Here is a 16195-nt window from a genome sequence, read left to right as displayed (position 1 = left end):
AAAAGTACATAGCTTTATCTGTTTCTCGGAGGAGGGGTGGGAGCATGGGTAGGGTATAAAATGAATGAATATTCAATAGATAAAATAAGTGATGAATGATTACAATGAATAAACATCACAACTGAATTATAAGGGTACAGTTTTTCAGATGTTCATGTGGTTTCCTTTGGATAAATATTGATTTTAGGGTATGCCATTACCCCTTCCCCCTCCTTCTCTGCAGAAAAACGTAACAAATACTCCATGCTATATTCAAAATATTTCTGCAACAAGAGCGGGATATCCCGAACAGGGATTTCCTCCATACGTATCTAAGTTAGGAGCTTCTGAATGAAAGGTATCACCCAGCAAATCCTATATTGCAGCATTAGTCCCACTTTATTCCTAGGAATGAAAGAAATTTAGGTGGTACATCCCCACACTCTCCCTCCATATTGAGCAAAGTTAGGAAACATTCCAAATGAAAGTTCAAAAACGTGGGCCTTAAATAGACTTTCTGAGGACTCAGGTCCTCACCCCTGCTCGTCCACAGTAGGATCACTCGAAAACACTTTGGCCCTCTCTATGTCGATTTCATATTATCATGATAGTAGATGCAAAATAGACTAATGGCAAAATAGGCCCACTCTATAATTGTAGATGCAAAATAGACTAATGGCTAAAAATGTTAGTTTTCTTACACAAAATCCCACCCAAAATAACTTTCAATTTCAATTTATGCAAACCTCTTCTGATATTTTTGAAAACAAAATACCACTAGTGCCAGCCTTCTAAGGGGAAAAAATCCAAATTCTTTGAAAACTCTAACTAGGATTTTAAAAATTGGCTCCGTTTCGGGGGGATTATTTCTCACGTTTTTCCTAAATGAACTTTTTTTTACGGATATCTTTATAATCAACAGTGTTTTTACATTTTAAACTTAATGAATTACCAGGGACAACAGTTTCTTTTGATATACACATTGTAACTAAATTCTCAGTTTTTGAAGCTTCATTTAATATCGGCGCGGGTCGCTCTTTACTAGCAATTCATTACCACGACCTTTTTGATTAACAATAGAAAATTTAGCATTTACGTGGAAAAGAGAAAAAATCAACTTTAAAATGTGGAGACAACCCCCCTGTGGAGACAACAAATGATGTACACTGACTTTTGCCACGGTAAGTGCCACTCACTAAGCCTCAGCTCTTTAAAATAGGCCTCTTTTATACAGTATATATATATATATATATATATATATATATATATATATATATATATATATATATATATATATATATATATATATATATATAGCGTAGTAAATATACACATGTAATATTGTGTTTACTATGTACACTATTACATACTATACACACAATATTGTTATAATATATATACTACATACTATGTTGCATATACTATTCTTCAGTATTGTATATACTATTTTATTTTCCACCATGTTTGAAAGAAACGAGATAAAAAAAAAATCAAACATTACATACAATAGTATAAAAATAAGCAATAAACATGTACAGCCATAATTTATATTATAAAAGGCAGATTAATCTCTCATTACTACTACTACTACTAATAATAACTCACTGCAGCACAAAGCCGCCTGAGGCCAACACAGCTATGCACGCTCCTCCTCCAACCTAATCTATTTAAAGCCTCCCTCTTTACACCAACCCAGGAAGTTCCCATTTCCTTTAAATCTTTATTTATGACATCCTCCCAACCCAGACAAGGACGACCTGCTTTCCGTGTAGCCCCAGACGGTTGGCCAAAAAGGACAATCTTCGGTAATCTGTCATCCTTCATCCGTAGAACGTGGCCTAGCCATCTCAATCTTTCTTTCATTATAGCCCCAGAAAGCGGGATTGAACCACACTTTTCGTACAACCTACTGTTTGAAATACGGTCAGTCAGCCGGGTACCCAGAACAATCCGTAGGCAATTTCTCTGGAAAACATCTAGATTATTCAAACTCGATCTTTGTTAGGTTCGGAAAACTTGAAACTATTAAAAAAAAAAGAACTTACCTGTGGCACTATTTCTGGCACCCACATATTGATGACTAGCAGCTTCTGAATTTGACGAATCGAATAAATAAATATCATCATCATTGTAACTGGCGAGTATTTCAGTGCCGTTATTACTGTAAACGCATGATGTGATGTGAGCACGTGTTTCCGTACCAGACTAAAAGCAAAGAAAATTTTATTTTAATATATTCTAAAATGTATTTTAATATGGTTATTTTAATAAAGTCATAAGGAAGTCAGTAAAATAATTGTAAAAACATAGAAAGAACTGGCAATTTTCGGTTTGATTCTAAAACGAATTTTAAACTAATATAATGAGTTTTGACTTTGACTGAATCCGAAGTACATTCTATATTAATTCTAATTTTGTTACATAATAATATAAGCAATTGAACGGAACAAGATTTGACAAGGTAAAACCCCTTCAATCAAGCAATTTACTTAACTAATAAGTGAATATACCTATTGATGAAATTTAAACATAAGAAGAAAATTAATAAAAAGAAATCTAAAAATAAAATCAACATTATAAATATTATATAAACTATTCTTCTAACCACATCAGACTAAAAGCAACAAAAATGCAGTTATTTTAATATATAGTGTTTTCTGTTCGATCTAAAAACAGCTTTTTGACAATTAAAGTCGATTTAATTCGGATTAACAGCCACAGAAACCTTTAAATACTAATTTTGGTGAAAACCAAAGATCACTTATTAAGTTTTTGAATATATATAAATCTTGGTTAGAGAGAGAGAGAGAGAGAGAGAGAGCCGTACCACACTATAAACCACAGCATTACCTATTTTTATACTTATTTGAAATATTAAAGACCTATATTTATGGCATTTAAATTCTGCTCATTGAACTTTCCGGCTAAAGGAACACGATATCATTTCATATACATATCCATATAGAGATATATACAACTTTCATCTTCAAAGATATGTGCGAAAACGAAGGTACTTGTAGGCTGCATAAGCCCCATTTCATCATCATCATCATCATAATTTTATTTATAACCCTTCCCAAAAAGCTGGGCAGAAAGCTCAGAAAAAGACAGAGTAAAAATCAAGAGGAAAAAAGAGACAACAGAAATAAAATACTTTGACAACTACAAACAAGGGACAAGCAGATATGACCAAAGATGGGATGACTTCTGGTATTCGGTAGTGAAATCACAAATGCGTTATTGCTTCTCATTAACTCCAGTTGGGTTTACCAAATGGTACTTTCTTTGCAGAAAAGAGATACTTGTCCAAGTTGGAAGTTCCATTAAATACTTTGCAAATTTAAAGTAAAGGAGATGAACTTGCTTCCTTTTGTCACAATTAAAGAAAGACCAAAAAGGAGCAAGGGCAACTAAGTGAGGAACTGTTAGGCTATTACATAGTAGTAGCATTAATAACGGCGAACTCTACTTAGATGCGAAACGTTTGAAGCCGTTTGAAACTTTTATGTTTTACGTTTAGAACTATAAGGCTATTGAGAACAGGAAATTAATCTTAAAATATGGCTAAATACTGCCTCTTCGCTGAACGAAAAAAAAAAAAAAAAAAAAAAAAAAAACAGATAAAAGGTCAAAGAAAAAGCCAAGCATGAAACAAGCGAAAACTACAATACATGAAAGAATGAAACCTATAACAAAAGAAATCAAAACCAATAACAAAGTCAAACTCAAAACAAACATAAATTAAAACAAATAATAGTAATGCTGCCACCCCCCTAAACCCAGTAGAGACTAGTGCCATTTGCAAACCAAGCACCCCCTTAGGCCTTCATATGCCAGTGTGTCATTCGGGTCATGGCCAATCTGGCGGGTGCCTAGTTGAAATACACTCAAACTTTAATACAATATTGTCCAAGTACTTACAACAACTTGCCCCAAGTGCTTATAAATATAAGCTTCAAACTCACCTAACATAATTTATTTTTATCCGTTTTTAGGCCTGAATTTAGGAAAGGGGGCTTCTACCCTCCAGCCAAAAAATTTTTGCATTATGTTTCCCTTAGCTCTGGGACTTACGGAGTTAGGAGGAAAAAACCGACCAGTTTCTAGATTCTATTTTCAATTACACCTTTTTTTTCGCCAGAAAGGATCCTTTTGCCTTGAGGCTTCTGGGTTTAAGTTTCAAACAAATAAAGCCAAAAATCCACTTGGCTAATTTTCGGATCCCCTTGCACCTTGACCCTCCCATGACAATTTGTGGTTTTCCTGGCAGAAGGAACGACATCAAAAATAATGAGAAGATCAGGAAAAGTATTTACATCGACATTCTCAATATCTGTTTTGGGTTCCCCTTGTCATAATGTTTTACCGATGCAAGTTTCAAGCCAATAAAAAAGAAAAAGTTTTACATCTCATTTCAGTGGCCCCATGCCACTAACCTATTTTGTTTTGTACATTACGGTCCCCTTAACCTATGAACTGACGGCTATATATTCCAACCTGTTCAGAAAAAAATTTAGCACGTCTTCAGATTTAGCATGTTTTTTCTCTTGTTCAATGTGGTTCCATCGGGCAAAAGATTTCAGTATACAAGTTTCAAGGCAATCGAAAAAAAATTGTTGGTCCATTTTCGAGTCCCATTTTTAGAAGGCCTATGTAAACAAACCATTTTTATTTATTCTGTGTGTACAGTAGATGTTTTTGGCCCAGTATCCTAAGGGTATAAGTTTCAAAGTCGTTCACAAAAAAACAAGTGGTTGACAAAAAAAAAAGGTTTTTGGCCTTTTCCAGGCTTTTCTTGTATTGGGTTCCCAATCGATTCCATGTATAAGTTTTTAATCAATAGAGAAAAAGTGTTAGGTCAGTTTTCGGACTACAAATTTTTTTTCTTATTCTACAAACCCTTTTTTGTGTAGCATGGTACTTTGATCCAGGAGGCTAAGGGTATAAGTCCAAGCCGTTCCTAAAAAGTTTTTTAGTCCCAAATTTTTTCTTTAGAAATTATCTGTTTTATATAGAATATCCTTGGTCCTAGGACTAAAGGATATAACTTAAAGCAGATCGACAAAATTGTTTGCCCTTCTTTAAGGACTATGCTCCCAAACTGAGATTCGTTTATGTGAATTATTGTATATTTTGCGTAAACAGGTTCTAAGACAACACTGGCTACACGTGGTAATATAACTTTGGCAAGGACATTTGCAAAGGCGTTCCAAGAGTTCAAAACAATACAGGAATAAAAAGAAATAACAAAAAACAAATTAGCCTTTTGAAGTGAACGCAAACAAGGCAGAAGAACCACTGAAACAACAAACAAAAGTCATTTGTTCAGGCTTGGTTTCTGTCTGTTGTTTCAGTTTCTTCTGCTTCGTTAGCGTTCAATTTGCTGGGTTAGTTTGTTCCTTTTTTCTTATTTGTCTTATAAATAAGACCAAACTTTTGACTCTTAAAAAGTGCAGTAGAACTTTCAATTTCAAATTTAATGATCTCCTTTCAAAGTTTCTGTCACACCTTCTTCTATATGAAGTGGACTGGTCAGAAAAATTAGCAATAACACACTGTGCCCAATCCGCCTAATTATTAGGCAGCGCTATTACACTGCCTATGATAAAACCCGTTAGTAAATGATTTGCTAAAGTGGAATCTTACTCAACCATTTATATCTTAAACAGCTTAGAAAATACTTCTTGCTGAATTTCAGACAGAAAATCGAGCACAATGGCTAGCGTTTGGCGTTTAGCACCGATTCGTTTTAGGTTTTGGCAGGCCACTAGGTGTGATAGGAGATCAAAAGCTTTGCGAAAGTCGATGGCTGCTAGGTCGACAAAACAGCCTTGCTTTTCAAGCCATTTCAGAATCTGATCGTACATTCTGACTAGGTATATAGAAGTCTCACATTTTGGGAGTCCGTCATATTGGTATTTGTCGATAGTCTCTCTTACTTGCTCTAGTAGTCGCCGCAACATGAACGATTCTGTCCTTTTGCTAGGCATGGCGTTAGGGAGATTGGTCTTAAATCATCACACGACTTGGGCGGGTTCACTTTGGGAATTGCATGGATGTGGGCCTTTTTTCACGATCTAGGGGAGGTCCCAGATGCAAAGCACTGGTTTATAAACAATGAAGAAACACATTTCACACACAAATATAAAGCTAATATGTGGTAAGATGTTTTGTTAGCCGGACGGCGCAAATGACATCTACCTAATCATTTATTATTTCGCTGTTGTGTTGTAGCAAGTGCATCGTTCATTAATTAATATTTACCGTCACTTAAACAATGAATTAATAATGAACTAATCAAATAAACAAGTAATTGAAGAGGAACATAACGAAAATTATATAAAACCTATTAGAAGAATATTTCGCAGAAATCCGTACTTCAAAAGTTAGGGTCTAGCAGTCAATAGTACTCCCTTTTCTTTTGAATTTTTTACTATTTTGGCTCTAATATAAGGAAATTATATAAGGAATATAAGGAACATATAAGGAATTAATATAAGGAAATTTATAGGGAAAATCTTTTCAAGACAGTGCAAATCAATTCTGTGAATATTTCGGCCACTATGTTCAAAGGCCGTCTTCAGCAAAAAACGAGAAAGAGAGAGAGAAAAAAAATGTTTATATAAATAAACTTACATTAAAATGCGAGAATTAAAACTAATAATGTTTGTATTTTTTTAAAACTAATAATTTTTACTTTGTTTTTTTTTTTTTTTTTTTTTTTTTTTTTTTTTTTTTTTTTTTTTTTTTTTTTTTTTTTTTTTGTCCTGGTTGAGCTTCGTTGAAGTAAGGATTCTAGGGCTGTTTTGAAAAAGTTTTTAAAAAACATCCCAAATGTAGCAAGCACCTGCATCAAACCACCTACAGAAGTCATAATGGAGCATTACAAGGACAGCAAGTCCTTAGATTCACTCCAAGCTGCAATTTGAGATAATTTAAGATCAATTATTAATACACATTATTAAGGACAAAATAAAACATTATTTCTTCAGAAAGAAAATCTCTTGAAAAATTTTTATTTGAAAATCTGTCCACAGTTGATTTTTCTCAGGTTGTTGGAATGGAAAGGAGTTTGTTTAGTCATGATTTTTGCTTATCAAATGAAAGACTGTTTAAAAAATTGGAAAGCTTGAGGGATGAATCTTTGATGAGAAAGCATATTTATTCTCCAATATTCACTCCTTGACCAGCTATTGTTAATCTTTCTTCTAGAATATTTGAACCCTAGGAAGTCCAAACTCTTGAAAGAGTCCAAAATTCTCTATCCTATCAAAACAAGTTTTTGTCTTCGGTTTTGTTGTGTGTGTTTTGTTTCTGTGTTTGTGCTGTTGCATTGGTGATTTCTTCTTTAACTATATTGATTTTTACTTTATTTTAAAATGACACAAGATGTAAGCCATACCTGGTGGAACAGAGGTAGTTAAAAAATAACCTGTAAGTTGAATCTGAAGAAGATTTATTGTCTCTGTTTTTTTCTTGTATTCTTTTTTTAACAAGTAAGGCGGCTTTCGTCTCCATTTGTGTATAATTGGCAGCATTTTGAATCACTAGCCATGTCTGCTGCCTATCAAATTGTATGAATATTTTTGTGCTTAAACAAAAATGTTCTATTCCAATTCGTTTACCCTTTGGTAGGATAGTGGATTGATGCCTGGCAATAAACGTCAAGGGTTCAATTCCCGCTGCCCCAAGGTTGGGCGACAATGTCTCTATTAAAAAAGAGCCAGCAACTGAAACATCAATAAGACGCAACCAAGGGCACTGGATTATCTATATTACGGCATTAAAACTGAAAACACTGAACAGATAAAGCCAAAATTAATCATAATTAACACAACAAAATGAGGAACCAAAAAAAGACAAGAGGTCACTAGACTCAGGGCGAACCCAGCGATAAGTTTTGGGGGAGATGGTACTGGTTAATAATGATAAATATAGTTTTTAGAATATAAGGTATATTCTTTGTTGAGACAAAACTGTAAATATATAATTATAAAATAAAATCCAGCCACCTTTTTTGTTGTGGGCTAGTTTATCCAAAACGTCTTCTATATTGACTAGAACATCTCTGTGTATGGATAATAAGGTCTATCCATTAATCCGCTCCTGGCCTGAGGCACTCCTGGTATAAGATTTCGCTCTTCTCAGGGTAGACAAAGAACGACCGCACGTAGCCGCAATGACGGGAATTGTTGTACCAATCTTCAAAAATTGATGTGGATTGGGGAAACTTGTCTTATCACATTCTTTTAAACACGTCATAAAGTATTCTGGTGCCGCTTTTCCTGACTGTATCCACATTCTCCTCCACACAGCTAACTCAGCTTGCAAGCTTCCCCTATAGCTGTCTGCATCAAGATACCAAAAATTAGTCAGAGTTTCCGATATATTCTTTGTTTTTTCTTTATCAAGGGAAATACAGTGCTGAGGAAGTATGTATTTCAGTAACTCCAGCAACTCTCTGTGACCAAAACATCTCTGATGCAACTGCTACAGGTAGTAGTCCATAAATGGGATAAACACCGAAAGTCGGTAATATTTTTCAGGATCCTCTTGCGCTGTTCCGTAATTATCCCTATACGTTTGTTTTGAAGCTCACTTGGGCACTCAAAAGCTGATTTCAGCATCTTGACACAGCTCAGTTACTTGTAGCATAAAGTGGACAAAACGTAGCTTCACTAATTTCTCTCATGTCTCTAACTTTGCTCTTAAGATCGTCAGCGCGTTTGAGAAAGTATACGAGACCTATGGTTTTGATTGCAAAAATGTCGACAAATTTTTTGACAGACTAAAAACTTTACTGACAGTAACCATAGCTTCAATAAAACTCCATCGCTCAATAGCAGATAGCCGAGAATAAATTTTGCTTGAAGTTTCAAAATCTGAAATAGACTGTTCTTGAATTTCCCCCATAGCCTAACAGATAATAATGAACATCTCTTTAAACGAAATGATGACTTTTAATTGCTCCACCCTTCTAGTGTCACAGAATTTGTTCAATTTTGTTCTTTTGTCCCTGTGATACAATTACTTTCTTGAACAATTTGTGCGAAAATTGCAAAGCGTTTAGGTGAAATTCTAAAGTAATTAATGACTTCTTTCAAAGTTCCAAAACAATTTATTATACCAGGTATGTTGCACGAATGAAACAGGGCTAAGTTTAAGAAGTGACTTGCAACGTGAACATAGACTGCCTGGGGAAAATATTCACGAACTACAGCAGCACTACCTTGAAACTGGCCGCTCATAGATGAGGCTCCCTCATAACCTTGACGCTTAAAGTATTTTAAATTGATTTCCATTTCACCTAAGAATTGTATCCACAAACTCCGGTCTGCTATCAATCAACTGTTTCTTGATGAAAAAAATATAATTATCTTTTTCCGTTTTTCATGATAGACGATTAATTAACAAACAGGGGCGTAGAGTTTTATATAAACACTAAAAAAGCACACCAGTGATTTAAATGAAGTTCAACTATCTTAGGAACCCAAGATTATAACAGCACGTGGCTTACTTGGCAGCAGCCTGCCATTCCCTGGTGAACCCAACTGCGTTTTCATAAAACAAATACTATCGTGTGGAGATCATCACACTCTACCTACTTGGTATGGATGTATTACTTTATATCAATTGGACTAAAACCCATAATGAATTTCCCTAATCCCCCAGCCGGGTTCACCCCTGACTAGACATTAATCTTTGCGACGTTTTACAAATCACTTTCCCAAGATAGTTGGATAAAGCAAATAATGCATCCATGATAGAGCAAGCATTAATAAGGTACTATTACATAGATATTGAAAGGGGTAAAAGGAAAATTTTGCAATACTTACATTAAAGCTAGATGGACAGTAGCGTGCCACATATTCTTGAGAACCAACACGCATTGATCTTCTATCACAAACACGCGCATACTGATCACAACCTCCTAGCAGTACGTAATTGCTATCTAATGGATGTCCCTGTATACTATATAATGGTACCTTGCTACCATCTTCTTTAACCAGGCAAGCCCTAGAAAGAAGTTTTGAATTGGTAAGAGCTTGAGCAAGGACGAGGAAAACTTCAGGAATTAAATAGGACCTAACTGAGTTTTATTAACATTTTTATATATTTTTAATAATCAATAAAATATTTTAACTCAATATCCTTAACTAATGCGTAAAATATTAGCTCATAAAAATATTTGAAACTAATCCATTTACTTAGGAAATAAGAAAGGAAATATTAAGAGGGTAAATGAAATTACAAAAAAAAATCTTATTCCACAAACACCTATTATTTGGTGGAGAGGGGTGGAATGGACTAATATTAAAGTCAATGACACTCTAAACCTTGCTGAACTTATTACAGTCACAATTCCATCCAAATTTCACACTACAAACATTAGTCGACTTTTCATGGTAACAAACTGTAAGTAAGGAGCGACGCGGCTCAATACTAACCCAAACTCTAAAAACGGAATATTGATATCAAGACATATAAAAAAATCAGTTTATTATGCTAATTCAAAATGTATGAGATTCATTAAGTTTAGTGCTACCCATCAAAGAATACGAGCCTGATAAAATCTACCTGATTTTCGCAAAAGGAAGGAAACACCCTTTAAAAGTCAAAGAATGTCAATGAAAAGTACACCATCCGATTTAACATATCAGACAATCATACTGTAGAGGTTTTAAGCTCATATCTACAAAAATGTGAAATTAAAAAAAATTCTACAAAACAGATCGCGGACGCGCGTTTATTTGCTGCTTTTATTCCCAGGGTGATCCAATCGAACCAATGGTCCTAGAATATTGGGAGAAGGCTAATTTGAATGGAAATATAAAGCTATATTGCTTTTTATAAGTGAACAAAAACAGATCACGGACGGGTGTTTATTTGCTCCTTGTTTTTTCTTTCCCAGGGTGATCGTAAAACAAAACTCTGGAGGGCAGCTAGCACCCCTTACACGTCCTTTTTTCCTAAATATCGTCTGATCAAATCCTTTTACATAGCAATTTTATTCAATATAGTTGAAAGGTACAATAGCTATGTCTTTGGAGGCGATATGACCCCCCCCCCATAACCACTGGAAGGCCTGCAAGTTGTGAAATTGGGCAATTGTTTACACATAGTATATGTTATAAGGAAGTGTACCGAAATTTTTTATTTTTCACATTGGAATGGAAGTTTCCAGGGTTTTTTCTAATTTTACATTAGGGGATTTGCCAGAATTCGCACCAGAAATTCATTTTATTTGCCTTACTTTCTCGTTGACAACCCCATTTTACATGTGGGGATGCTTGGGGGGAATTGTCAGGGAAAAATTTTCCGTTGGAGAAATATCACCAGGAGAAGTCCTCCATGGGAAAATTTTCTGCGGAAGAAAGTTTCCATTGTGGGGCGGGGGGGGGGAGGAAGAGTGTTCGGGGGATTTCCGAGAAATAATTTCCACAAGGAGAGATTTCCCCAAGACCCTGAAAGAATCAGAAATTAAATAAAAACAATTTTTTCTTCAACTGAAAGTATGATAAGGCGTATTTTTCACGCGGAATCGTGTGCAAGAAATTTTCTGGGGGAATTGGCAGCGGGGATGGGTTTTCCCACGGAAGAATTTTACGAGGGAGAAAATTTTTATGGCATAATTTTCCATGGGAGATCATATAAAATTATCATAAATTTCCTGGGATTGTCTGAAAAACGATCAGAAAATAAATAAAAAAAAAAAATTTCTACTGAAAGTAAGGAGCAGCATTAAAACTTCAAACGAACAGAAATTATTCCTTATATAAAAGGGGGGACTGCCCCTCCTTAATATCCCGCTGCTTACACAAAAGTTTTATCTTTTGTTTCATTCTTTAAGAACGATTCCTGAAACAAAAGGGCAGAATAATGTTTCTTTGAGGCAGTTCAGTAGATTAGAAACTGATTGAAGATTTTCCCTTTCTTTACCCATGATTTTCTCAATATGGCTGCATATATACCAAACTTAGTAGAGGAAAAAAAAGCATTTGAACCAACTACTCTTTTTAAGCCAAGTTTGAGATGATCTCCTGCAAACCATTTTTGGCCCCATCCAGAAAAAAAATTTACGGGCCGAACACCTTCTGTTAAACGTATAGTAAATTTTCTTTTTGTGTCAATATCACGGGATGATAGTTACGACAAAATAACCATTTACTCTTATTTGATTAGGAGTAGGAGTGTCAATGCCTTTTTGAAAACAATTTGGGGTTAAAATAAAACTCAACTGACAGCAAAACTACTTCAGTACATGAATATTTTGATTATAGAATAAATCCTTTAATAAAAGTGAAACATTCTTTCACTTCAATTAAAGAGGTAATGTACAAAGAAAAAAAGGGCACGACCTAATGATCGAAGAAGTAACAAACAATTTCTTTCATAAAAACGTCATTAAAAGGCCAAAGAAAAAAAATGATTTGCAAGGCATTGTTCACACTATGTGCAGAAGCATTTTTTTGATTTATACAAACATGAATCAAATAAACATCAAACAATCTGAATCAAAATTGTTAATAAGTATGTATGAAGTATTATCTACATCCGCCATCTTTCCAGATATTAAAAAAACTTAATAAGCTCCTTAAGTCTAGCTTAGCGCCTTTGGCAAGTAGATAACTCATCAGAATTTCCAGTCCACAATTTTCCCTTGATGTAGAAAACCCTAAGCCAATAAAAACTAAAATATTTGAGGATGAATCCCACCCCTATCCTGCAGATTGAGTCGAATGACCTAAGAGTGAGGCACAAAACCTAGGAATTAGTTAAGTTGGAAAGAAGTTTTTTTTATAAAAGAAAAAACAATATAAACAACGCACGTCCCCTAGAAATTAATTTTATATTATTTTCTCATTCTCTTCCAGAATAAATCTATAAGACTACCTATATAAATTTTTATAAGTAGGGATGTGGCTAGTAAATATCAGCTAAGAGCTGTCAATGATACATCCAGACCACTTTATCAAAGAAACAAGTCTCTACTCACTTTGTGTTGCAATATATGTGTTTTTGAAAAAAAAAGAAAATAAAAAGGAAGAAGAAAAACAAAGAAGAAGAGAAAAAGGATAAAAGATCATAAAGTAATTTATTTATTTTACTTCGTTTTTAGAAGCTATTGCCAAGGTTGATAGTTATAATGGAAAAGTATTTGATTGGGAATAATTCAGTCAACAGGTATGGTTGATTTGGCAATTATAGAAGAAAAAGTAGAAAAAATTGCGCAGACTCTTTGTATGACATTTTCGTTTAAATCCCCCTTGAAAAATAGACTTAGTGAAAGAAAAGAGCTGTATGCGCTAAGAGCGATCAACATAGCTCACATGCGTCCTCTTATCAACAAAAACAACAAATACATAAATTATTATAAAAAATATAAATTTATGAGAAAAGTAAGTTGTGTGCATATTAGTGAGCTGACAATTCCTGCAGCACATATTTCCTCTCATAGGTACCTATTTCAAATACGTCATCTCCCTTCTTATTATTATAAATATTGTAAATACCTTCTTAATCTCCCATATTGGGTAAAAAATTCCAGAGTAACCACAAAATATAGAGCTCTTACTACCTTTACTGACCCGAATCATGATTTTTACGTGTTATTTTCTTAAAGTGTATTTTATCTGTTGCGTAATATCTAATTTACGTGTTAATTGATATGTTGTGTGTAAAGTGTAACTAAACTGTTTATTTTAGTTGATTCGCTAGAAGATTTTGATTTATGTTATTGCGTATATTGCATTGCGTTTCATTATGTTTCTTTTTCCCCTTTTTTTATCTTCACTTATTATTAGTCCGTTTGCAATTTTGTTACGGACTAATAATAGGACTAATAATTTTGTTAACAGAATATAATTTCCATTCATTAAATAAAATAAATGTTAAAGAATAACATAAAACAATTTCAGCGGTAAGTCACATACACTACAGACAAATTTTAAATAAAAACATATATGTGTATACAATTTGCAACTTCCCTTAGTTTTTATGTATTTTTATGTATACTAAGTTAAATTTAATGTTATTTTAAATATTTTCTTTTAAATATTTTATAATGTTAAATTTAAAATCAAATTTAATGTTAAACTAAATTTCAAAGTCTTGACTTATATAAGCTTTCTGTATTAAGCCTTTTGGTTTCAATGAATAAAAGAAGAAATTTTTCAAATGCACAATAAGATTGGAAGTTAAAGTGCTAAGGATAGTGAATAAAAAATAAGATTCATGGAAGTTGTTAATTAGAATCTTAACACAATCATATACATTTTTAAAATTAGGGAAAATCAAAAATTGAAAGTTGTTGCTTTAAAATTAGGAAAATCGTGTAGCTTTCCTATGAAGGTATTGGTGTCGTTGAAATCAACCCATCCTGAAGGTTTGAGCTTTTACGGACAAAAGCGGTGTCACATTTAGCTAATTAGTTTTGCTGATTTATTTTCATGGTTCAACGTGGCAACATTGTCAAAATATGATACTGCCCTCATAACTTCTCAATTTTGAAAAAAAAGTTCTTATAGATTCATAGCTTTCCGGTTTGAATAGACCAGTGATGGGCCCACAAAAATAAGCATCTATAAAAAAGTATTTTTTTAAACATCAAAATTTTAAAAAATTTTCGTATTGTCCTTAATACTTTAACGAGTATATAAAACAAAGGTTGATAATAGGAAAAGAAAACCAGCACATACTTTCGCCCTTTTCTCTCCCTGACGTCTATTTCATAAACAAATGCATCTTCACCAGCACTTAAGACTAGATGTGGCTGTGAGACAACAGATGTAAGTTTATGACATGGACCACGATGCTGAACAAGTCTTCGCGTTTTTGCAGCGCCGCTGGGACAAAGTTCTGCCAAACGTACTTGACCATCCCGAGCTGAGGTTATTATATGGGTATCACCATTGAAGGGTAAAAACTTGGCCTAAAAATAATTGTTTTATCTTATCATCAATGTGGCATTTTTAATACAGAATTCACAGAGTTCATTTTTTTTTTAGTGTAACTAACAAAAAAAAAAAAAAAAAAAAAAAAGGCAAAACATGAAAGAAAAAAAAATCACAAAAATGGGCTCCAAAGTCGAAGGCACATAGTAGAAGAAAAATATAGTCTGTGATAAATGAACTGAACTCCTAGAAAAAGTTATTTAAAGAATGAAATTTAACAAAAAAGACTTATTTTTTTAAATAGCATATGCTGTTTCTGAAAATTCGAAGTCAATCAATCAATCAATCATCTTATTCATACTAAAGCACTATTACAAACGTGAAACGGTTATTCAGTCCAAGAAGAAATATTTGTTTTCTTACAATAAATACAAGCTCAGCAATGTTGGCTTGAGAGAACCAACCGTCTATCCTAAACATAAGGTAAAATATTCAGTAACGAACGAAAGACAGAAAATTGTCGAAGACAGGGAACAAACAGATAAGATATTAAAAAAAATAGAAGTCATGGATGAAGACTCGCCATCATTTGGCTTCGAAAATCAAGATGAATCCTTTAAAAACAGCCAATTTCACAAAAAACACGATAACTTCAGAGGATAGTAAACTGCCAGTGTACATTTTCTACACTACAAATCCATTACATTAAATCTGGCTCCGTTTTGACAGTAAATATGCCACCCCCCCCCCCCCCCACTGAAACTTTGGTCTTGCAGTCAATATATGAGCAAATCATTTGCGAAATAGCTCCAGGAGACAAAAAATGGGGTGACTCAAAATACAGAGGCATCAGTTCACGAGAATGTAGGAGGGGAGAGCAAGCATATTCTCCATTTTTTAGAAGGAGGATACAAATAGGTACTTACCAAATCCTAAGAGGGATTCTTTTTAATGAAATACTTAGAAATGTGGTTTAAGGTGGGGGAGGGGAACCCAACTGGCTTTTCTAACAAGATAAGGTTGTTTTAAAAACGGTTCCAACAAGGAAATTTACCAAAATTACATAGTTGAAAAAAATTGAAATCTGCAAAAATAAAAATATCCACAAATAACATATGAGGTATAATTATGAAACTATCTAAGAATCTTAGAACCACAAAAGAATAAGAGTCAAACGGCAAAAGCTGAAAAAATAAAATAAAAAAATGACTAAAAAAAATTGATATCTGCAAAAATAAAAATATCCACAAATAACATATGAGGTATAATTATGAAACTAGAACCGCAAAAGACTAGAATCTTAGAACCACAAAAGAGTAAGA

The 16195-nt window shown here is 33.7% G+C and overlaps 1 protein-coding gene across 1 annotated transcript in view; it reads right to left on the bottom strand.

Annotated features, from left to right (window-relative positions):
* The window catches only part of LOC136029468 (DDB1- and CUL4-associated factor 8-like), a 58565-nt gene that overhangs the window by 10663 nt on the left and 31707 nt on the right, over window positions 1-16195 (bottom strand). Inside the window, exons 6-8 of the mRNA XM_065707891.1 lie at window positions 14679-14911; window positions 9816-9996; window positions 2025-2184 (exon numbers count right to left, since the gene is read on the bottom strand). Of these exons, the coding sequence (XP_065563963.1) occupies window positions 2025-2184; window positions 9816-9996; window positions 14679-14911 (574 nt within the window). The remainder of the gene's footprint in view (window positions 1-2024; window positions 2185-9815; window positions 9997-14678; window positions 14912-16195) is intronic.

This window comes from Artemia franciscana, chromosome 7, assembly GCF_032884065.1.
Source record: "Artemia franciscana chromosome 7, ASM3288406v1, whole genome shotgun sequence".
Taxonomy (NCBI): Eukaryota; Metazoa; Arthropoda; class Branchiopoda; order Anostraca; family Artemiidae; genus Artemia; species Artemia franciscana.
Note: the sequence above shows the minus strand (reverse complement) of the source record. Positions and strands in the feature narration are given on the sequence as shown.